Here is a 24,718-nt window from a genome sequence, read left to right on the forward strand (position 1 = left end):
GACTCTATTTCTAGAAAAAGAAGCAAACTAAAATTATTCAGGCATGGTGGCATACACCTGTAAGTCTCAGCTACTTGGGAGGCTGAGGCAGGAGGATCTTTTGAGCCCAGGAGTTCAAGGCTGCAGTGAACTGATTGCAACACTGCACTACAGCCTGGGTGACAGAGTAAGACCTTGTCACTAAAATAAATAAAGAAATAATACATAATAAAGTTACAAAGTGTTTTTTCTTTATGTAACCAATGTATACTGCCTCTTGGTCCAAAATCTTTCAATTATCTGGGATCAGTCTGTCCCACTTTACCTGGAGAACTAACATTTTTACCATAGCCCACACACCCATCTCCTGCTCAGGGTCTCCAGGAATTCTTAGGTTTGTTAGAGTTTCTCTAGGTCATTCCTGGCACTGATGTCATTTCTGCTGAGTTTTTAATCTACACTCTTTTTATTAACTTCTGTTATTGCTATCATTTTTACTACAGCCTTATCCCAAGGCGGACCCTACTCCTAATGCCATCATTCCCCCATACTACTATAAAGCAAAAGACTTTCATGTTTAATAGACTTTTATTGATGATTTGTGATGTTGGGGAGGGAATATAACACAGAACATTAGAATGTTTGCCCTTGTGTTGCGTATTGGCCATTCTCTTTCCCTAGCAATGTCTCCATAATTGTTGACTTCTTTCTTTAACTAGACCTCATCACACTGTTCTCCTCTTTCTTCTAAGGTTCCCAACTCCTACTCCAGGAGCTCCTGCTAGACCTGAAGCTTTCCACTGAGCATTTCATTTTTCCATTTTTTCACCCTCACACAAGCTGTAGCTACTTTCTCAAACTAAAAGATCTAATATTCCTAAACAAAGAATTATCTAACAAGGAGATGAATTGTTCTACTCCACTACAAAGCAGGCACAATTTATTTAAATAGCAGTATTTTCTCTCACTCTACATTTTAAAATTTTGTTTCACTTATTCAGACAGTCCTTTCCAATCAACCTGAATACATGTGCATTTATGGTCTATAGCTAAGATAATGCATAGTATTTTAAGTGCTTATAAGACTTTTAATTTTTAAAAATGGCTAATCAAAATTTAGTCCTGTATGTGGTAACAAATAAGTACTTGCTAATATATTCTTGCCCAGGTAATTTCAAGCTAGTTTTCATCATAACTGATGCATATAGAAGCATTAAATCTTTTGTCAAAGTTTATATTGTCTTTTGTGTATCAAGTCAACATAGGCCGACCCTAAGAAATCAAGTGAAATGTGAATATTTTCTACTGAAATACAGTTTTTGAAAATATTTAGTTTTGATAGCTATTTACTTACCTTTTTATATCTTTTTTACACAGTTTTGTGTGAGAATAGAAAAGAATCCTGGCCTTGGATTTAGTATCAGTGGTGGAATTAGTGGACAAGGAAATCCATTCAAACCTTCTGACAAGGTAAGAAATGAGTATCTTGTTGACAATTTTAATTGGAAAAATACTATCTACTACAGTAACAAAGGTTAGAAAAAAATTCAAGGGTTTTTGCTGTGTTTTCATGAGCTAGCTAACTCTGAAGCCAATTAGAAATTTTTTCAGCACAGGGATAAAAGAATTCACTGTAGCACTTGACACATACTAAGAATAAAGGGAAAAGTCTCTAAACATTCTATTTAAAAGGCAGAGTATTTTTGTATTTTTGTAGGAAGGCTTTGTGTTTTGTTTTTATTTTTGGCTTCACAGTTGTCTATATTGGTAAAGAAAGGTATATAGGCAGTTTCTTACAAGTTGTTTCCAAAGGTTAACTTGTAAGTCACTTATTTAGGAAACTGTTTTCTCACAATAGCGGAATGATTACATAGTAATTCAATGCAAAGGCGAGCTGACTGCCATCTCTTCAATTCATCAAGCATATAAAGAATTTTGCTAATAGAACTGTAGAATTGAGAAACCACAGAAAACAAATATTCTATGAGAAAATCAGTTAGCATGAGCCGAAGAATTAGGTCCTCCTCTCATACTTACCCCTGCTTGTCAAACTGTGGAATTAAGGCACGCCAACTCTAACCTCAGCCATTTCCTGGACATTCAAGATGTTGCCCTTGCTCACATGTGACCTGCCTGACACTGATGTGAACCATCTGATTTTTTATTTTTTAAATGTTTACCTGGAGCTATAGAACCTGCCCTGCTACCATCAGTGTTTAATACTCTCAGCTTTGAATCAATTAGTAATTATTCAATGATAATTGAAGCTATCTACTTTTGCCCTCATCAAATTGCATTAAGTGACCCCATAAAACTTTAGGATGATGAAGAGAGACAAAAATTAAATATCAATAAAACCTCCATACGCTCTGTACTTACCTTTGAGTTACAAGCTAGTCCACACCCTGTCAACTCATCACAATTATAAAAACCTACAGATTAATTTCTGATTATGAGACCTACTTCTGAAAAACCAAGATGCTGTTACTCTGGAGCTTTCTGTAGCCTGAAACAGAGCCTTTAACACCACATTTTCCTCCTCTTGTTCCCAGTGATCTTGTTTCTTACATGCTTCCTACCCTTCTTCCTTTCATTTTTGGAGAAGGTAAGGAGAAGAGGATGGTACAAAAGGAAGAATTGTTCGCACGATTATATACATTAGGAAGGAAGAGACCAGAGGAAAATCTCCAGTGACCATGGATGAGAGCTCCTTTGGTCAACAGGCTGGAGCAGCTACTCATATAAAAGGAATGTATATGAGGCAATCTTATAATTAGGGGAATGCCAGTTGGAAACATCTGTTCCTAAGTAACTACTATGTTTCCATTTTGAAATGATGTTGAGGATACCACTGATTTATTACAATTAAAATATTCATGGCTTAGACCAACTGCTTAATTTTAATAAATTTTAATATATCTTAAGCATAAAAGTTCAAAATTATCAGAAACATGATAGCATTTTTTAAAACCTCAAATCATTATGTCTTATTTATCTTGACTCCTATTTTTGTCTTTCATTTTACATCTCTTTCATAAATTCTTTCAATGAAAAGTTAATAACCTTATGATACTTAAGATAGTTGAAATTCAAGACATATTTTTCTGTTCTTTCTCACCAGCATATAAATCTTTTCACTATATTTTTGGAAGGTACAGGGTAAAAAATATTTTTAAATTAAGGATGAATAGATTGTTAAATAGTCAAAATGTCAGAATACTGTTGCATTTCTGCTCTTTGCAACTGAAAGGGACTAGATCTGAGGCTTTCAAATCATTGCCTGCAATTCTTCCACTATGATGAATATGAACACTTCATAGCTATTCATTTAATTTCTCATTTGTAAGATTCTTATGACTCTAGTGAGACTGAACTATTTCTATGATCTTATAATTTGCTCTTTTGGTTAAATGTAACAGATAAAGCACTTGAATTGTATAATGTTTCCATTGAAAGATTTCCCCTCAAAAGCACTTTTCTTTGGCTGATTACACTCTAAAATCATTCATAATCTGAAAAGTAAATCTCTATTATTATAAAATAGGTCGGAGCAACTAGGAGTTCCAAATCTACAGAAGAATCTCAGTACTGCCTTTCATTTATTGACCAGTTTTGGTGGCATGCCAAACATATGGGTACACTTTGGTTAACTGTTCAGAGGATCTAAAGACACTGACTGACAATTTACATAAGAATTTAGTCCACTCACAAGGAAAGGGATTAATCTGTTGGAAATTCAGTTGTGTGTGTGTGTGTTTTTTTAAGCCCTAGTGCCCTATTCTGAAAGTGTTGCATAAAAAAAAACCTAGTGCCTGAACCTACCCAAAAATATTAAACAGTAAGAAAATGAAAATGTAGAGAAACAAATTGGTTTTTCATGAAATGGCTGATTTACAGCTGGAAGTAAGAGGAGCCAAGTTAAACAGATGTTTAAATTCAACAAATACTGCCTGAGTCTGAGGTAGACTTGTAAGGAGTCTACTCATGCAAAAGTTTAAACTTTAATATGATATATACTCTCTTCAAATAAATAAGTCATTGATTAGGAATATTCTCAGAAATACACTATATTACTTTCCTTACTGCTCATGGATGTTTGAATGTTTTGCTGCTCAAAAAAAGTATCCAAGAACGTCTGAATGTCTTAGAGGTAAGGAGGACTTTCTGTACTGAAGTTAATTAATACATTTGTTCCGTTCTCTTCATTATTGTTGATGGAAATTAGTTTCAGGGAAATGTCAAGAACCAATGTGAGACAGCATCCAAAATGATTATAGCCAGACAGGGAAAGACTGAAACAGTCATCTCAAAAAGCTGAGAGCCGCAGCTGAGGCAAAAGGGAACTGTATTGTTCGGTCTGGCAGATGTTCTGATCTAAGTTCTGGGGTAGTGTGAGATTATTGTAGAAAAACACTTAAGGCAGCCCAAAAGTTAACTGGGGCTTTATGGAGGAATCAGGATTAAGCCAAATATGAGGGAATATTTTTACCAGACTTTGAGCATTTAGAACAGCATCTCATCTAGCAAACTTCACTGCCCTTCAAGATCCAAGGTAGTCTTGATCAAGTATTTTCTCCTCCAGTTAAAGGGGTAGAGCACAATTAGCCCTGCAGTTGATATTGTCAAAACAATGTTTAGTAGTTAAAAACACCAGTCCAGTCACCATAGAACTCATTATGTCCGTGTTCACTGTCAAGCAGAAACTGCTTTTACATACTTGGAAAGAGAGAGCAGTAGAACACTGGATGGAAATTAGTTGCCTCTGTCCTCTCAAAGAAGTGTATGATAGCCATTATCTGTTTTATTACAATAAAGAAACATCACTGTCAAATTGTCAAGATGTGCAGAAAGATGAAAGATTTTGAGTCAATAAATCTGATAGTAAAGCAATAAAAATAATAGCCTTTTATTGAGTATATACAACATGCTGGGCACTGTATTAGGCTCTTTTTTATTATTATTATACTTTAAGTTCTAGGGTACATGTGCATAACGTGCAGGTTTGTTACATATGTATACTTGTGCCATGTTGGTGTGCTGCACCCATCAACTCATCAGCATCCATCAACTCGTCATTTACATCAGGTATAACTCCCAGTGCAATCCTTCCCCCCTCCCCCCTCCCCATGATAGGCCCCAGTGTGTGATGTTCCCCTTCCCGAGTCCAAGTGATCTCATTGTTCAGTTCCCACCTATGAGTGAGAACATGCGGTGTATGGTTTTCTGTTCTTGCGATACTTTGCTGAGAATGATGGTTTCCAGCTGCATCCATGTCCCTACAAAGGACACGAACTCATCCTTTTTTATGGCTGCATAGTATTCCATGGTGTATATGTGCCACATTTTCTTAATCCAGTCTGTCACAGATGGACATTTGGGTTGATTCCAAGTCTTTGCTGTTGTGAATAGTGCCGCAATAAACATACGTGTGCATGTGTCTTTATAGCAGCATGATTTGTAATCCTTTGGGTATATACCCAGTAATGGGATGGCTGGGTCATATGGTACTTCTAGTTCTAGATCCTTGAGGAATCGCCATACTGTTTTCCATAATGGTTGAACTAGTTTACAATCCCACCAACAGTGTAAAAGTGATCCTATTTCTCCACATCCTCTCCAGCACCTGTTGTTTCCTGAGTTTTTAATGATTGCCATTCTAACTGGTGTGAGATGATACCTCATTGTGGTTTTGATTTGCATTTCTCTGATGGCCAGTGATGATGAGCATTTTTTCATGTGTCTGTTGGCTATATGAATGTCTTCTTTTGAGAAATGTCTGTTCATATCCTTTGCCCACTTTTTGATGGGGTTGTTTGTTTTTTTCTTGTAAATTTGTTTGAGTTCTTTGTATGTTCTGGATATTAGCCCTTTGTCAGGTGAGTAGATTGCAAAAATTTTCTCCCATTCTGTAGGTTGCCTGTTCACTCTGATGGTAGTTTCTTTTGCTGTGCAGAAGCTCTTTAGTTTAATTAGATCCCATTTGTCAATTTTGGCTTTTGTTGCCATTGCTTTTGGTGTTTCAGACATGAAGTCCTTGCCCATGCCTATGTCCTGAATGGTACTACCTAGGTTTTCTTCGAGGGTTTTTATGGTATTAGGTCTAACATTTAAGTCTCTAATCCATCTTGAATTAATTTTCGTATAAGGAGTAAGGAAAGGATCCAGTTTCAGCTTTCTACTTATGGCTAGCCAATTTTCCCAGCACCATTTATGAAATAGGGAATCCTTTCCTCATTTCTTGTTTTTCACAGGTTTGTCAAAGATCAGATGGCTGTAGATGTGTGGTATTATTTCTGAGGACTCTGTTCTGTTCCATTGGTCTATATCTCTGTTTTGGTACCAGTACCATGCTGTTTTGGTTACTGTAGCCTTGTAGTATAGTTTGAAGTCAGGTAGCGTGATGCCTCCAGCTTTGTTCTTTTGACTTAGGATTGTCTTGGAAATGCGAGCTCTTTTTTGGTTCCATATGAACTTTAAAGCAGTTTTTTCCAATTCTGTGAAGAAACTCATTGGTAGCTTGATGGGGATGGCATTGAATCTATAAATCACCTTGGGCAGTATGGCCATTTTCATGATATTGATTCTTCCTATCCATGAGCATGGTATGTTCCTCCTTTTGTTTGTGTCCTCTTTTATTTCACTGAGCAGTGGTTTGTAGTTCTCCTTGAAGAGGTCCTTTACATCCCTTGTAAGTTGGATTCCTAGGTATTTTATTCTCTTTGAAGCAATTGTGAATGAAAGTTCATTCCTGATTTGGCCCTCTGTTTGTCTGTTACTGGTGTAGAAGAATGCTTGTGATTTTTGCACATTAATTTTGTATCCTGAGACTTTGCTGAAGTTTCTTATCAGCTTAAGGAGATTTTGGGCTGAGACAACGGGGTTTTCTAAATATACAATCATGTCATCTGCAAACAGGGACAATTTGACTTCTTCTTTTCCTAATTGAATACCCTTGATTTCTTTCTCTTGCCTGATTGCCCTAGCCAGAACTTCCAACACTATGTTGAATAGGACTGGTGAGAGAGGGCGTCCCTGTCTTGTGCCAGTTTTCAAAGGGAATTTTTCCAGTTTTTGCCCATTCAGTATGATATTGGCTGTGGGTTTATCATAAATAGCGCTTATTATTTTAAGATATGTTCCATCAATACCGAATTTATTGAGCGTTTTTAGCATGAAGGGCTGTTGAATTTTGTCAAAGGCCTTTTCTGCATCTATTGAGATAATCCTGTGGTTTTTGTCTTTGGTTCTGTTTATATGCTGGATTACGTTTATTGATTTGCATATGTTGAACCAGCATTGCATCCCAGGGATGAAGCCCACTTGATCATGGTGGATAAGCTTTTTGATGTGCTGCTGGATCCGGTGTGCCAGTATTTTATTGACGATTTTTGTATCGATGTTCATCAGGAATATTGGTCTAAAATTCTCTTTTTTTGTTGTGTCTCTGCCAGGCTTTGGTATCAAGATGATGTTGGCCTCATAAAATGCGTTAGGGAGGATTCCTTCTTTTTCTATTGATTGAAATAGTTTCAGAAGGAATGGCACCAGCTCCTCCTTGTACCTCTGGTAGAATTCAGCTGTGAATCCATCTGGTCCTGGACTTTTTTTGGTTGGTAGGCTATTAATTATTGCCTCAATTTCAGAGCCTGCTATTGGTCTATTCAGGGATTCAGCTTCTTCCTGGTTTAGTCTTGGGAGAGTGCAAGTGTCCAGGAAATTATCCATTTCTTCTAGATTTTCTAGTTTATTTGCATAGAGGTGTTTATAGTATTCTCTGATGGTAGTTTGTATTTCTGTGGGGTCGGTGGTGATATCCCCTTTATCATTTTTTATTGCATCTATTTGATTCTTCTCTCTTTTCTTCTTTATTAGTCTTGCTAGCGGTCTATCAATTTTGTTGATCTTTTCAAAAAACCAACTCCTGGATTCATTGATTTTTTGGAGGGTTTTTTATGTCTCTATCTCCTTCAGTTCTGCTCTGATCTTAGTTATTTCTTCCCTTCTGCTAGCTTTTGAATGTGTTTGCTCTTGCTTCTCTAGTTCTTTTAATTGTGATGTTAGAGTATCAATTTTAGATCTTTCCTGCTTCCTCTTGTGGGCATTTAGTGCTGTAAATTTTCCTCTACACACTGCTTTAAATGTGTCTCAGAGATTCTGGTATGGTGTATCTTTGTTCTCATTGGTTTCAAAGAACATCTTTATTTCTGCCTTCATTTTGTTATGTACCCAGTAGTCATTCAGGAGCAGGTTATTCAGTTTCCATGTAGTTGAGCGGTTTTGATTGAGTTTCTTAGTCCTGAGTTCTAGTTTGATTGCACTGTGGTCTGAGAGACAGTTTGTTATAATTTCTGTTTTTGTACATTTGCTGAGGAGTGCTTTACTTCCAATTATGTGGTCAATTTTGGAATAAGTGTGATGTGGTGCTGAGAAGAATGTATATTCTGTTGATTTGGGGTGGAGAGTTCTATAGATGTCTATTAGGTCTGCTTGCTGCAGAGATGAGTTCAATTCCTGGATATCCTTGTTAACTTTCTGTCTTGTTGATCTGTCTAATGTTGACAGTGAGGTGTTGAAGTCTCCCTTTATTATTGTATGGGAGTCTAAGTCTCTTTGTAAGTCTCTAAGGACTTGCTTGATGAATCTGGGTGCTCCTGTATTGGGTGCATATATATTTAGGATAGTTAGCTCTTCCTGTTGAATTGATCCCTTTACCATTATGTAATGGCCTTGTTTGTCTCTTTTGATCTTTGATGGTTTAAAGTCTGTTTTATCAGAGACTTAGTATTGCAATCCCTGCTTTTTTTTTGTTCTCCATTTGCTTGGTAGATCTTCCTTCATCCCTTTACTTTGAGCCTATGTATGTCTCTAGATGTGAGATGGGTCTCCTGAATACAGCAGACTGATGGGTCTTGACTCTTTATCCAATTTGCCAGTCTGTGTCTTTTAATTGGAGCATTTAGTCCATTTACATTTAAGGTTAATATTGTTATGTGTGAACTTGATCCTGCCATTATGATATTAACTGTTTATTTTCCTCGTTAGTTGATGTAGTTCCTTCCTAGCCTCGATGGTCTTTACATTTTGGCATGTTTTTGCAATGGCTGGTACCGGTTGTTCCTTTCCATGTTTAGTTCTTCCTTCAGGGTCTCTTGTAAGGCAGGCCTGGTGGTGACAAAATCTCTAAGCATTTGCTTATCTGTAAAAGATTTTATTTCTCCTTCACTTATGAAACTTAGTTTGGCTGGATATGAAATTCTGGGATTAAAATTCCTTTCTTTAAGAATGTTGAATATTGGACCCCACTCTCTTCTGGCTTGTAGAGTTTCTGCCGAGAGATCTGCTGTTAGCCTGATGGGCTTCCCAGACTGCTGTGTTAGCAATGAGGGAGGCTCTGTAGGCGTGGGACACTCCCGGCCAGGTGTGGGATATAATCTCCTGGTGTGCCCGTTTGCTTAAAGTGCAGTATTGGGGTGGGAGTTACCGGATTTTCCAGGTATTGTGTGTTTCAGTTCCCCTGGCTAGGAAAAGGGATTCCCTTCCCCCTTGCGCTTCCCAGATGAGGCGATGCCTCGCCCTGCTTCAGCTCTCGCTGGTCAGGCCGCAACAGCTGACCAGCACCGATTGTCCAGCACTCCTTAGTGAGATAAACCCAGTACCTCAGTTGAAAATGCAGAAATCACCTGTCTTCTGTGTCGCTCGCGCTGGGAGCTGGAGACTGGAGCTGTTCCTATTCGGCCATCTTGCTCCACCCCCAAGGCTCTTTATATATATGAATTGATGAATTTATGTGATCTCCATAACAGTTTCTGTTAATTGAGTAGTATTATTATTCCCCATTTTACTGAGGCCCAGAGGGGTTAATTAACTTGCCCAAGGTGATTTAGCTGATCTGTGGCAGACAAGATTTGAAACAAAATTGAGCTGACTCCAAATGCTTTCCTTAATAAGCATTATAATACATGCCTCTATCTGCAAATGTCACTTAGCAGAAGGGCCACATGACAAATTTATACCCTGTAGAGTTGAGACTAATATGATATTCTAATATTGAGAGTATTACAGAGCCCTCTAATTAGTCATAGTCTAGATATTTGCTTCAACAAGTCCTTGGGAGTCAGCATGTATTCTCTATTGAACCTAGATAATTAGGAGCATATTGTACAGAGAAGATTGCTAAGCAATTATATAGCTTGTGGACTAAGGTATCATTACAGTGGTGATTCTGCCAATGGAGCAAGCCACAATATTCTTTGCTTGTATGTAAGCACTCATAAAATAATAATTTTGCATTGCAAAATTTAAGGAATTTACCAGTATAATTTCCACAGGATGTTGTAGAAAGAGGAAACTGCATTAATAGATAACTGATGCCATGCTGTTGTAGTATTTTATAAGGCAACCCAGGACTCTGCAAACGAAATAATTTTTAATGGTGCATTCACAAAACTCATCATTCAGGGATTCATATTCTTCCTTGCTCCATCTGCGGGAAGAACTAAGCTCCTGGATCTTAAAGACATTAAAAAAGACTCATAGCCCCTTTCCCTATGTGGTGTAAAGGTGTTGCACTGAACAGTCGCATGAACGATTATCTACTCATAGTATCAAAATGAAAGCTGTTTTATGGATTCAGCCCATCCTCAAAGGACCTGACAGCAGCAAATATACATACTGGGGCACTGGGGCCAGAGAATCAGTTATCCTCCACGGTCCACCGTTTATGTGGAGAATAGTCATAAGTGCCTAAGCTCAACAGATGCCAGAGAGCTCATCCATATTTCCACTAAGTTGGACCATCTAAATGTAGCCATAGAAATGATGGAATAAAACAAATTCATGTTTTTTCTTAAATGCCTTAATTTGCTTATGGTACAGGTCAAATTCCAAGACATCAAAAGAATATTAGGAGCATAGAAAATGTAAACTATTATCACCAATAAACTCTAAGTAAATGTCCTACAATTTCAGATTAAATTGCTATAAATTATTTACATTACATTTAAATTATTGCCTCCAGATGCCCAAACAGCCTGCAACAGGACTTAAGCCCCTCTTTTCACTCCATCTTTTTTGTGTGGATAGGGATATTACATCAAATAAAAGTTTTTACATGATTAATATTAAGAAAAGGAGGACCCTCAGACATGCAGAATTGAAGCTTTTATTTAATACTTTTACCCAAGGATAACAATACTCAGAGGCATGTGGGGCAATGGCAAGTTCAAAAATGCGCAAGAATAATGTTCCAGTTTTGCTCAACTTCATGACATTGGATCATCCATAAACAAAAGCTTGCTAAAGATATGTTTTTAACTCATAAAAAAGGTACATACCATATGCCTATTTCCTGTCAGGTTTTCTCCATGGATATAAAAAACAAGAATAGCAAACATATTTGTTTAAAACTCCATATAGTGCAAGATGTATATTTACTACATAAATACTAAACTACTTTTAGCACATTTCCTTAACTTTGTGCAGCTACTAGACAAATACAATTTTTTGTATATGTTTCTAAATTCATTTTGTAGGTAATATAATTTATATATGTGTCACATCCTTAATTCTACTTCAAGTGATTATGTAAGGCAAAGTAATTTCAAAAAATTTATGCATTATATGAAAATAAAATTCAGGAGCAAGGGACAGAAATCAAATTGTTTTAGTACTTCAGACTAAATTTAGGAAGGGGCTGAAACCGATTTTATTTTATATATAAAATGATTTTTAAAAATAAATTTCAAGCATAAATTATTTTATAAACATAACTGATTACTTTAGCTGCATCTTAGTCACATTGCAATTTGAGGTTCAGAATGCCACTAGGTTGTCTGAGGACATTAAAAGTGAGATGAATTCTTTCTTTAATAAAAAATGAATTTTCACCTTTCAGTTCATTGTCTTAATGTTGGAGTAAAAAGTCCAAGATCTATTCAGAAACATTGGTAGAAATGAAATGTAGTCTTCACAATCTCCTACAAATAGTATTCCTACAGGTGTGACGACTTATATCAAGCTTTTTTAAAAAGGCATGGTAGCGTGCTTTAGCCAATTGAAAAAATGTCAGTATCTAGACATTATAATAGAAAGGAGACATGAATTTCAGCTTATGAAAGCAAATAATATCATTAATTCTTCAGGAAACGTTCACTGGGGTATAAATGTGAAAAAGTAAGGTCATTTAAAAGTATCAATGTAAAGCTAATGAACAATTAAATAAATGCATGTATGTGTACTTTGGAAACCTAAACATTTTTAATCAAAATATGAAAGCACTTAAAATTAGCTTATCAATAAGATCTTACATAATTACTAAAAAGAATAACCAATAAATCCAGAGTTAAAGAGTAAGTAATAGTAGTTTAGGATTACTGAATAGGTACCAAAGTACACATATACGCTTTTTTTTTTCTTTTTTCTTTTTTCTTTTTTTTTTTTTTTTTTTTTTTTTGAGACGGAGTCTCGCTCTACCGCCCAGGCTGGAGTGCAGTGGCCGGATCTCAGCTCACTGCAAGCTCCGCCTCCCAGGTTTACGCCATTCTCCTGCCTCAGCCTCCCGAGTAGCTGGGACTACAGGCGCCCGCCACCTCGCCCAGCTAGTTTTTTGTATTTTTTAGTAGAGACGGGGTTTCACGGTGTTAGCCAGGATGGTCTCGATCTCCTGACCTCGTGATCCGCCCGTCTCGGCCTCCCAAAGTGCTGGGATTACAGGCTTGAGCCACCGCGCCCGGCCTTTTCTTTTTTTTTTTTGAGACGGAGTCTCGCTCTTGTCGCCCAGGCTGGAGTGCAGTGACATGATCTCAGCTCACTGCAACCTCTGCCTCCAGGGTTCAAGCGATTCTCCCGCCTCAGCCTCCCGAGTAGCTGGGACTACAGGCGCCCGCCACCACACCCAGCTAATTTTTGTATTTTAGTAGAGACATCGTTTCACCATGTTGGGCAGGTTGGTCTCGAACTCCTGACCTCAGGCGATCCGCCCACCTCGGCCTCCAAAGTGCTGAGATTACAGACATGAGCCACCGCACTTGGACTATGCATTTATTTAATTATTCATTAGCTTTACAATATAAATAGTATAGTTATACACAGTCTAAGTATCTGATTCTAAGTACAATGGAAAAGAAAACTGCTTCCTATATTTAAAAATCATGTTGAATAAACCCATCGCCATGCACAAACCACATTTCCATTAAAAGGGACTATCACTTAACCCCTGAGGACATTCATTAATAGAAAACAAGCAACCTCTCTAGGGTAGAATTAAACATTAAAATGATTAAAGAAAAGTCATATGTATTTATTTGTCGTTTTTTGTTTATTGAGGTATACTGAGTTCTCTGTTGAAAGAGGAAAAAAAAATCAGATGTTCCCTTTGTCCTCTCTGTCAACGAATGTTTCTACCGTGACTCAGAATGACTAACTTTGGAAACTTTCCTTATTCCTACACTGAAGAAAAAGACCCATGATATGTTCAAGTTTTGTATAACTTGCACTAGCTGGAGTAGCTTCAGCTGAGGTGGTGGCATTAACTGAGGTGGCTTCAGTTCCCTGAAGGTGTTCATCTCTGGACCATAAAATGAGAGTGGCCAGACAGACAAAGAGAGAATCAAGAATGACTTTTACTTCTAAATCTTTACTGGTTCTGCTGAGTGTGAACTGCTACCGCTTCATCCATCAGCCACAGGCAGTCTCAATGCTTTTCCTCTGTGTGGATAATTATCCTCCTTTAAATGCACTCTTAGTCTCAGATGTGTACAACTACAGTATCCTTTTTCTTTAACCTACACCTTTTTGAAAACACATAGGTAATGAATGAAAATATCAGCACTGTAAAATTTTAAATAATTATATAAATATCGAGACTAAATATGATTCCCCCACCCCTTTCGTTCTACTCTACACCACCTATGCACGGCCTTGACCTAACAGCCACTTTATTAGTCATCATATCAAGAATTCACAACTGTAGTGTCTTCTGGCACTTGCTCCCAGCCTTTTTGACTTCCTGAGCCATCTCTAAGAAATGTTCTAGCATGTTCTGACCATAAAATGATACATTAACCATTGAATAAAACCATATTAAACCTGTAAGAATCAGTTTGACTGAATATAGCTTACAATAAAACAATTTTTCACTTCAAAAACCTTATTTTAGCAGAATTAGTTAAAGAAAGTTTCACTGAATTACTCACTTTTCAATTCATGATTTTAAAATAGTGCAGATAGTGTCAAAAAATTATACAACCAGAGGGGCTTTGAGGGAGCCTTCAGAAATTATCATCAGAAGCCTGATTGTCAATACTATTTTAAGAATAGCTAAAAAGAAGAATTCACAGCCTTTTACAGTTCCCACTCCTGTTTTTAATCATTTTTACTATTTTATGTTATTTGTGAAGCTGAGAGGAAAAGCCAGTAGGGGCTCTGACTGGATCAGTAAACGGTACAAATCTTAGATTCAAATATTCACCACAAGTTGGGGTCCCAAGTTAAATACAGGCTGTAAAGGATTTATACAATAAAATAAATGGTAAATAGTTCTTTTATTTTTTCCTAAGAGTCCAGAAATCCAGAAGGGTTATAAGTGAATGAATATGATTATTGACTTTTAAAAGAACATATGACAAGCAAGTAAAAGAAAATTTAACAGTTTCACTAAGAAATAAACAGGATGCAAATGCACTTTCAGTCACAATAGACAGACATCCCCGATATGTTTAATTGTTAAACAATAGTAGAAATACTAAGCGATTAATAAAAGTTAAAACATAATTGTAAAGTGACCAAAACCAAACACAATTTTAGCACTTACGTTCAAATTCTCTAAAAAAGAACAGCCCACAATCAGTATCAAAGTATTAAAAAATATTCTAGTACTAATATATCATTTCTAAAAGCAATCTCAAGAGAAACAGGAATAAATTGCTTATTTTTGGTTGCTTTTAACAGGTCTGAAGAGTGTCATCTTGACGCTGTTTGTTTAGTAGCATATATATATATACACATATATATATGTTTAGTATATATGTGTACGCTCTTTGTTTAGTAGCATATATATGTGTATATATGTGTATATATATATATGCTACTAAACAAACTTTTAGAATGACCTAAAAGAATGATGCAAGTCCAAAGAGCAAACGACGTGTATTTATTTTGCTAGAATATTACATTTCATAATCTTGCCACTAAGAGATTTGTGATCCCATAGTCCATTTCTTTGGGTTGCACTAGTCTCTTTGTTGCTCCAATGCATTATTAATAAATTTTTTTACAAATGCAACCAAGTGATTTCCATTGTAATATTTACTTTTTTACAAATTAATGAAACTGAAATTCCTTTCTATGCATAAAATTTTTGTTAAATTTTTAGAAGACTTTAATCAGTTGCAGAATTTTTACTTGTATCTCTGCCTCAAATTTTCTGTTTCTAAAGCAGTACTCCTTTCTGTTCATCTTTTATGGATTTTACACTTAACTGTTTTGTGAGCTAAGTGCAGCCCTTCATGGAAGCATCGTATTTAGCTGTCAGTCTCCTTTTGTTTCTCTCTCCCTCTTTCTCTCTTCTTCCCTCACTTCTCCTCTCTCTTAGCTTCTAATGGCCATAGGATACATCGCTTGATGCATATGAATTTATCAGTTGCTAAGGTAGCAAATTATTCAAAGCCTGAAACTTGATGCATAGCAATTAACCTTAAAATACTTTGTCATCACACTTTTGATTCATGGAGAGGAGCACTATTGATAATACCTTTATCCTTGATATGCCAAGTGTTCTAATAATCATAGGGAGTAAGTAAATATAGGCGCTGATGTATATCTAATGTTGCTTCTACAAGCCACAATATAGCTTCAATATTAACACTGCCCACATTATGAAAGAAAATTAATATTTGCTACTTTTTTAGAAAAAAAAAAGTTTCCCCCTAAAAATTGAATCTATGGCTATTGAATCTATGGCTCTGTTTGCTGTTTTCATGAGTCAGTTTTGCCTCTAGAAACACTCTTTGAACTTCCATAGTTATATGAAAGCATGAGATACTATATGCTATTTTTAACTAATATGTTCTGAATTGTAGTTGTATATAATTTTTGCTTGAGATATGGTCTTCTAGAAACCAATTTTTCAGCATCAGCTAGAGCCAAGACTTTTCAGAATTTTAAGGAAAACATATTTCATATGTTGAAGTCGTAGGTCCCTTAAGACAAGTTCTATTTTGGTGTCTACGTTTACAATAGCTGGACTGTCACAATCGTTCACCTTCATCATTAAAAAGCCATATAAAGTTCCTTTCTCCTCTAAACTTAGAATGTTAAATGTTGGCCTTGTAAACTAGCTTTCTAAGTCCTTTAAGGTTTATGTCCAGAGATGTAGAGGCTAGGTAACCAGTAAGGCAAGGTCAGATCTTAACAATGCAAGAAGCCTCCCAAACTTATCCTTTTCCAAAATTACTTGTGAAAAGCAAAACGTTTTATAAGCCCATTATGAGTACTTCTGGAATAGTCATTATGACTTGTATAAAGGCTATTGATAGTTTTTTTTTTTTTTTTTTTTTTTTTGAGATGGAGTCTAGCTCTGTCACCCGGGCTGGAGTGCAGTGGCCAGATCTCAGCTCACTGCAAGCTCCGCCCCCCGGGTTTACGCCATTCTCCGGCCTCAGCCTCCCAAGTAGCTGGGACTACAAGCGCCCGCCACCTCGCCGGCTCGTTTTTTTTTTTTGGTATTTTTTTTAGTAGAGACGGGGTTTCACCGTGTTAGCCAGGATGGTCTCGATCTCCTGACCTCGTGATCCACCCGTCTGGGCCTCCCAAAGTGCTGGGATTACAGGCTTGAGCCACCGCACCCGGCAAGACTATTGATAGTTTTAAAATGAGGTGGAAATAGGAAATGGCAACAGATCATGCCTATGTGGCACATCCAGCTAGCTCTCTCTAGATTAACTTTGGTTCAAACCTAAAGGAGTCCCTCTGTGATGCGTGAATCCACAGGATCTGTGCCTGTCTCAAACACGTCCGAATGCTGGTGTCTGAGAAGAGCAAAGATTTCCATTCTTTTGAAAGGAGCTTGCAGTACCTACCATGTTGCTCTGTTGTGAGATACCCTCTAGAGGTGGTCCTGAGGGAAAGCCATTGTGCTTTCAAGTCAGTAAAGAACCTGAAGTGAGAGACATAAGAAAAACCGACTTAAAGATGCCACAAGCCACTAACTATAGTGGATTCTATTAGCCATTACTATAAAGGGTTGAGACTCCTAACTTGGAGCTACTAAAGAAAGTGGTCCCTGAAAGTTAATAAAAAATCATTTAGAAAGCCCTCCAGATGGGACCCATGTCCACCACTAGGAGTGAACAGTAACTGGAGCCATTATCACTGTGAGTCACAACCAGGAAGCCATAGATGAGGCAGGAGGAAATTTCCAGCCCCTTCTCATCCCCTTCCCTAAATAAGAGATGCCAATGTCCCCTTATTTGTTACGAATTCAAAGGAAAGATGGCAAATATTGGCCTTTCAATATACTCTAAACAGAGAGGAAAATAATTTTTTCTGCCAGTAAATCTGGTATAGTTGGAGACTCAGAAACTCTCAATGTGGGCTTTGCTGGATTAAAGACTTTGAGTTGTAGATTGAGTTTCAGACTTTTTTTAAAAAGTAATAATAGAGATGGGGTCGCACCATTTTGCCCAGGGTGGTCTCAAATTCCTGGGCTCAAGCAATATGCCTACCACAGCCTTCCAAAGTGCTGGGTCTAAGGGAGTGAGCCACCATGCCTGGCAGTTTCAGACACTTTTGATAATTAAAGTAACATTTATTGATGCTATACTGAGTGTCATCCATTGTTCTATTTTATCTGTACGCAGTCACTTCATCTAACAATTCTGTAAAGTATGTACCATTTATTAACCCATTGTACTGATGAGGAAAAGTTAAGTCCATAGATATTAACTTGGCCAAGGTCACCAATTGTAAATGGTGAACACAGACAGGTAAACTCAAGAGCTATGCTCTTGACCACTACTTGCAGTGTGGTAGATAGAAAAACTGGCTTCTCAAAAACATCCTAGGCTGGACACAATGGCTCATGCCTGTAATTCCAGGACTTTGGGAGGCCAAGGTGTTTAGGAGTTCAAGACCAGCCTGGGCAACATGGCAAAACCCTGTGTCTACTAAAAATATAAAAATTAGCCAGGTGTGGTGGCACATGCCTGTAGTCGCAGCTACTCAGGAGGCTGAGGTGGGAGGATCACCTGAACCCAGGAGGCAAAGGCTGCATTGAGCCACGATCATGCCACTGTACTCCAACCTGGGTGACAGAGTGAAACCCTGTCTCAAAAAAAAAAATCCTAATTCTCTAATTATCAGAACTGTGAATATGTTACATTACATGGCAGACAGGACTTTGCAGATGTGATGAAGTTAAGGACCTTAAAATGAGAAGATTACCCTGGATTATTCAGATGGGCCCAGTGTAATCACATGGGCCTTAAAAATGGAGAATCTTTCCTAGCTGCAGTCAGGGAGATGTGACAGCAGAAAAATGGTCAGAGAGATTCACCACTGCTGGCTTTGAAGATGGAAGAATGGGATCGTGAACCAAGGAATGTGGACATTTCCTAGAAGCTACATAAGGCAGAGAAATGGATTCTCCCCCTGAAGTTTCCAGAAAAGAATGCAGCCATACCAAAACTTTTATTTTAGCCAGTGAGACCTATGTTGAACTTCTAACCTACAGAACAGTAAAATAATAAATTGGTGAAGTTTTAAGTCACTAGGTTTATGGTACTTTGTTACAGCAACAGTAGAAAACTAATACATATTGCCTCTTTGAAAAAGAGGGTTATTGATTCCCTTCCTCTGGGACTTGACAGAAGCAGAGAGTCTTCATGGTATGTAAATTAAACTTGAAATTAAAGTTGCTGCTACTTTTAGCTCCTGGTTTTATGGGTTATTATATAACAGCAGTTTTATGATAAAATTTTATGATAAAGCTATGCAATAATAAGCTATTATAATTTTTCATTTTGACTTACATTAGTACATTACATAGCTAGTTTTAAATGAATTGCATCATAATTTGTCCTTCATTTAGCATTCTGCCAAATGTTATAAGAAACAACGCATTTAAGATCTTGCTAGCAGAGTTGAAAGATTCATAAGATGCCATTATTTGGATATTTGACACACACAAGTTGGCTTCTTATTGTTTGGAAGTTAGGAGATAGCTTTTCACCAAACAGTAGGAAGTTATTGTTTCTAATTTTTAGAATACAAACAGACTGATTATTTCCCACCAAACTCTGTCAACAGTGCCAAAGTATTCTTTAAAATCTCAAGATAAAATGAGTTGTTAAAAGGATGACACGTTGCTACAATGAGCTTTTTCAAAGCAGGGTCAGCATTTTCACATTTCTCATCAATATTCATCATAAAAGAGACCACAAAATGTGTTTAGATTTATCTGGTCTCTTTCATATAGCAACGTTTATATGCCAAAATGCAGTTAAAAATTAGGGCACTGACCTTTGCAGGCAGTCTTGGGAAACATTCCACCTCCACAAATAGTGAATGCCAAAAACCGTGATCAAATGGAGCAGTCATTGCTTTCTGTTTGGATTAATGTGGCAGTATGCTGGCTGATAGGATATATATGGAAAAAAGGAAACTATACCAATGGGCAGGACCAATTTCTTAGTTGATAAAGTTTATTGATTAAAAAGACATAATAAAGTTAAGTATTAAAGCTTTCGGAAAAAAGCAATACATGCTTTGGAAGACTCAGGCCACCATAAGAGTAAGCAAAGCAAGTCTTCAGAACAGAGGTTGAATCCTCCAGAACTATGTGATCAGTGAAATTAAACCTGCCACAGACACCACATTTGTATTCTTCCAGCAGTTCAGGTGCGGACTGTTGCTAGTTCCTCCCAGCATTGCAGATATGATGGCCGTAATTCAACTTCTATGAACTGGATTCATACAAACATTATTAAAACTGTTCCTGTACAATGAGCTAAAGAAAGGCAATCAAAATTAACTGGGTAGCAGACATTTTGACTGCTGAGATAAAATAATAGTCAAAACAGCTTCACTTCCAGCAATCAGAGATGTAGTGGCTTATTTTGGGCAACAGAGTCATTCTGCCTATTGTACAGAGACCCCAGTAGTAAAGGAGGGGCTACCAGGGGAACTGATTGTGTATATATAGTCTCTTCAAATGATGGAACATGAGAGCTATTTGCCCAGTGTGGAAAGAACCATGTATTATATTTGTTGTCACAACTAGTGCTATTCACTGGCCTGGTGGATGAATCATTGAGCCTTATTGAACTCTTTTTTTTCAAACAAATAGTTTTCTTTTTTCTTTTGAATTGACCATTTGTACAACTGAATTGGCCAACGCTGTTAAAGCATCACTCCTAAGAGTGCCACCATTAACCCAAATTTTTTAAGTTTGTTTTATTTTCTTAATCTTATAAGTAGTGCGTAATCATTGTAGAAAAATAGGAAAACACAAATAAGAAAAAAGAAAAAAAACCTGATGTCCCATTACCCTTTATTACCACTGTTAATGTTTAGAAGATATCCTTGCAGATATTTGTCCACACAAATATATATATAAACACATTTCAGCAAAAATAGCATCCCACCACACACAATGTTTTATAACTTGCTTGTTTCATTAAACATTTGTGTACTTCTACCTCAGCCATTTAGGACTTCACTTTTAGTGACCACATATCATTCTACTGTATGGATTTACTATAATTTCTTTAATCAATACCCTGTTATTAGACTGTTAGGTATGGTTTGTAATTTTTGTTATTACAAATAATACTATTATGGACATATTAGCACATGTATATTGCATAGTTGTCCAGTTATATCCTTCTAAGTCCTAGAAGGCGAATTACTTGGTTAAAAGTTATACAGTGTTCTAGAAATTTTGATGCCTATCTGTAGTTTCATCTCTAAATAAGAAGGAAAACAGATTAAAATATGAAAGATAAAAATCATTCAAAAGTCTTACATTAATAGGTTTCACAAACTTCTGAAAAACCAAGTGAAAACACAAGTAGAAATATTTTAGTTTGGGTCTGTCTGTTAAGCCATTTATACACACACACACAAAGTTATGAGTTTAAGTGAGTCATTATGTTTACAGATCAGCAAACAACATGCTTTTCTAAATAACAGGCAAGAATATCAAAATATTATCTTCCATTTTATTAATAATGCTTAGGAATAGAAAACTATTAACAGCTATATTGAAATATAATTGATATACTACAAAATTCACCCTTTTAAAGTGTACAATTAAGTGATTTTTATGTGTTCAGAGTTGTGCAACCATCATGATTATCTAATTTCAGAACATTTTTATTATGTACAAAAAGAAACTCTGTACATGTTAACAGTTACTCCCCAGCTACTGGCAAATGCTAATCTGCTCTCTGTTTCTATGCATTTGCCTATTCTTGACATTTCACATAAATGGAATTATATAATAGTTGGCCTTTTGTGACTTGTTTCTTTCACTCAGCATAATGTTTTCATAATGCTTTCTTCTATGTTGTAGCATGTTTCCGTACTTTATTCCATTTTATTGCCAAATAATATTTCATTATATAGATATATACCACATTTTGTTTATCCATTCATCAGTTCATTCTTTGGATGTCAATTGAAATCTTATCACCATCATGTTTAAAATCTTTCAGTAGCACCTGAAATTGGTAAGAAGGTTTATGAAAAGCCATCTTAATCTTGCCCTAACCTACTTTTTGGCCTGATCCTCTGCTGCACTCCCAGCCCCATCCAGCCCCATCCACTACCACCCTTCCATCAGCACTCCAGCCATAGCACAACCACTTGCAATTTCCCAGATATAACAGGCACACTCACTTATGTGCTGTCCCTTCTCTCTGCAATATCCTTCTTCCCCTTACCTGTGTGGATGACTTTTGCATATTCTTTGTCATTCAGCTATCAGGTATCTTCTCCTCTTGGAAGACCTAACACACAAATATAAGCTAGGTGCAACATGTTTTTACAATCTGTTATACATCTATTATAACACTTGTCACAATGTTTATAATTATTGGTTTTCTTGACTTCTCCTCCACTAGACTGTGAGCTCATTAAAGTCAGAAACTATATTCTGTCTATGTCTATATCATGAACCATCCAGGCCTAGCATGTGGTAGACATTCAATATATGTTTTCTTTCTATACATGGTCAACAAAATTAATTTGACTTTCTTATAAACTGCATTAATCAATTGAGGGATTTTATAACCATATAGTCATAAACTTTATTTAAAATGCATGTTCCAGTTTGCTTATATTTAATTTGTTCATATGCATTTTATATTAAAATTCTCAGTAACATATGAAACAATATGCATTAAAATAAACCCGAATGTATATATAATTCTGGTAAAACTTTTAAAGTATACAATGAACTATCAAATAGAAGATACTTTTTCAAATACCTTCAACTGCCTTTAATGAAGACATATTTAAGAAGAATAACTTAAGACAAATTCAGAATGTATACAAAAAATGGTTCAGCATCACATTTCAAATGATTTAAGAAAAAAGTCATTAAGAATATGCCATGAGATCAATTTATAAATCATAATTGCACTTTCAAAACAAGATAAGCTTCTTTTTGCAAGCAAAAATGTTGCTTCTCTTAAACTTGGCTTGGAGAGTGCTGCCTTGCTTAAAATACTATAATAATCTTTGAAGCCTACACGCATAAACTGTTTCTGAATCTGTTTTCACTGTTTTCTATGTACATGAAGATTTGTTTAAGTAGGCCTGGTTCTTGGTAATAGAATCCTAACCTCTGTTACTTCTGACTTATAGGGTATCTTTGTTACTAGGGTTCAGCCTGATGGGCCAGCATCAAACCTACTGCAGCCTGGTGATAAGATCCTTCAGGTAAGGCAGATAAAAGAAATGCATGCAAATGCCAATACTGAAACAGATATGTAACCATGTTACCACGTTAAATGATTTGAATTACATGACTGAAAATAAGTCCTTCTCACATTGCTTACTTGCCTTTATTGTTTTGGGGCTGAAAGTCAAGTCAAAAACAATTCAGTCTGACAAATCCTATATCCCTAGCACCTTACACAGTACTTGGCACATGACAGATGTTTTGCATATTTTTGTTGAACTGAATGGAATTACTTGGTAATATAAGAAATATATATATATAATATATGTATATATGTGAATCTATGCATAGTTATCAAGTAAGAGTAAATGCCCAAACACAGTATGTGTGTGACTTTCATGAGGGAGAAGGAACTGGTCCATATTTAATTTCTCAGCCACAGGCTTATTACTGTTTGAATGCTATGAAATACATAATACATCATTCTACTCCCCCTGCTTAGATAAACAAAAGTTTAGCTGTATATAAGGTGACTTTTTAAAATGCATTGTGTGATGGAAAATGACTTTCACTAACTTAAAGCTCTGCATATCAGAAAAGGTTCACCCCAATAAACAGTTAAGCAAATACTTTACATAACCTCATTTATTTGGCTTTTTTTGTCCTTGTCTCTGAATTCATTGTCTTTAATTTTTTTGCTTTGTTTCTTATCAGTGATTTGCAGCTCATTAATTCACTTCCTATATAAGAGGTACATAATCATTTTCTACATTCCAAGGAAAAGCTCTTAAGCATTATCGACGTATTTAAGATTCAGTATTTTGACTCAGAACCCCAGAAATTTCCCATTATATAAATAGGTGGAACTACTTGATACTGCTGATATTTGACCATGTGCAACAATTATGAAATGTCTCAACATAATATACTGAAGATTTAGATTCACTGAGAAGACAGGACATGTGAAAAAGGAACCTTAGATCAGTTATACAAACACAGTTGACACGTGAAAAAGGAACCTCACATCAACATATTGGAAGAAAACCCCACCCCCGATATTTAACATGGGTTCTTTTCTATTTCCCTAAGCATCGCGACTGGTTTGAGAAATAAAGGAAACGAGTACAAGACAGAGAAACTTTAAAGCTGGGTGTCCGGGGGAGACATCACATGTCAGCAGGTTTTGTGATGCTCTCCGAGCCGTAAAACCAGCAAGTTTTTATTAGCGATTTTCAAAAGGGGAGGGAGTGAACGCATAGGGTGTGGGTCACAGACATCACAGGACGGGGTGAAATTAAAATTGCTAATGAAGTTTCGGGCATGCATTGTCCTTGATAACATCTTATCAGGAGACAGGGTTTGAGAGCAGACAACCTGTCTGACCAAAATTTATTAGGCGGAAATTTCCTCGTCCTAATAAGCCTAGGAGTGCTACAGGAGACCAGGGCTTATTTCATCCCTTTGGCTTCGACCATAAAAGATACTGCCCCCATGGGGGCCGTTCATAGGCCTACCCTCAGGGGCACATTCTCTTTCTCAGGGATGTTCCTTGCTGAGAAAAAGAATTCAGCGATATTTCTCCTATTTGCCTTTGAAAGAAGAGAAATATGGCTCTGTTCCATCTGGCTCACCAGCAGTCAGACTCCAAGTCTTATCTCCCTTGTTCCCTGAAGATTGCTTTATCCTGTTCTTTTTTCAAGGTGCCCAGATTTCATATTGTTCAAACACACATGCTCTACAAACAATTTGTGCAGTTAACGCAATCATCACAGGGTCCTGAGGCGACATACATCCTCCTCAGCTTATGAAGATGACGGGATTAAGAGATTAAAGTAAAGA

General features: G+C 36.6%; 1 protein-coding gene across 1 annotated transcript in view; it reads left to right on the top strand.

Moving 5' to 3' along the window:
• The window catches only part of LRRC7 (leucine rich repeat containing 7), a 586,898-nt gene that overhangs the window by 532,560 nt on the left and 29,620 nt on the right, over window positions 1–24,718 (top strand). The window contains exons 24-25 of the mRNA XM_033228849.1: window positions 1,357–1,449; window positions 22,843–22,917. Of these exons, the coding sequence (XP_033084740.1) occupies window positions 1,357–1,449; window positions 22,843–22,917 (168 nt within the window). The remainder of the gene's footprint in view (window positions 1–1,356; window positions 1,450–22,842; window positions 22,918–24,718) is intronic.

The sequence above is a fragment of the Trachypithecus francoisi genome, unplaced genomic scaffold (genome assembly GCF_009764315.1).
Source record: "Trachypithecus francoisi isolate TF-2019V2 unplaced genomic scaffold, Tfra_2.0 Lachesis_group12, whole genome shotgun sequence".
In the NCBI taxonomy this organism is placed as follows: Eukaryota; Metazoa; Chordata; class Mammalia; order Primates; family Cercopithecidae; genus Trachypithecus; species Trachypithecus francoisi.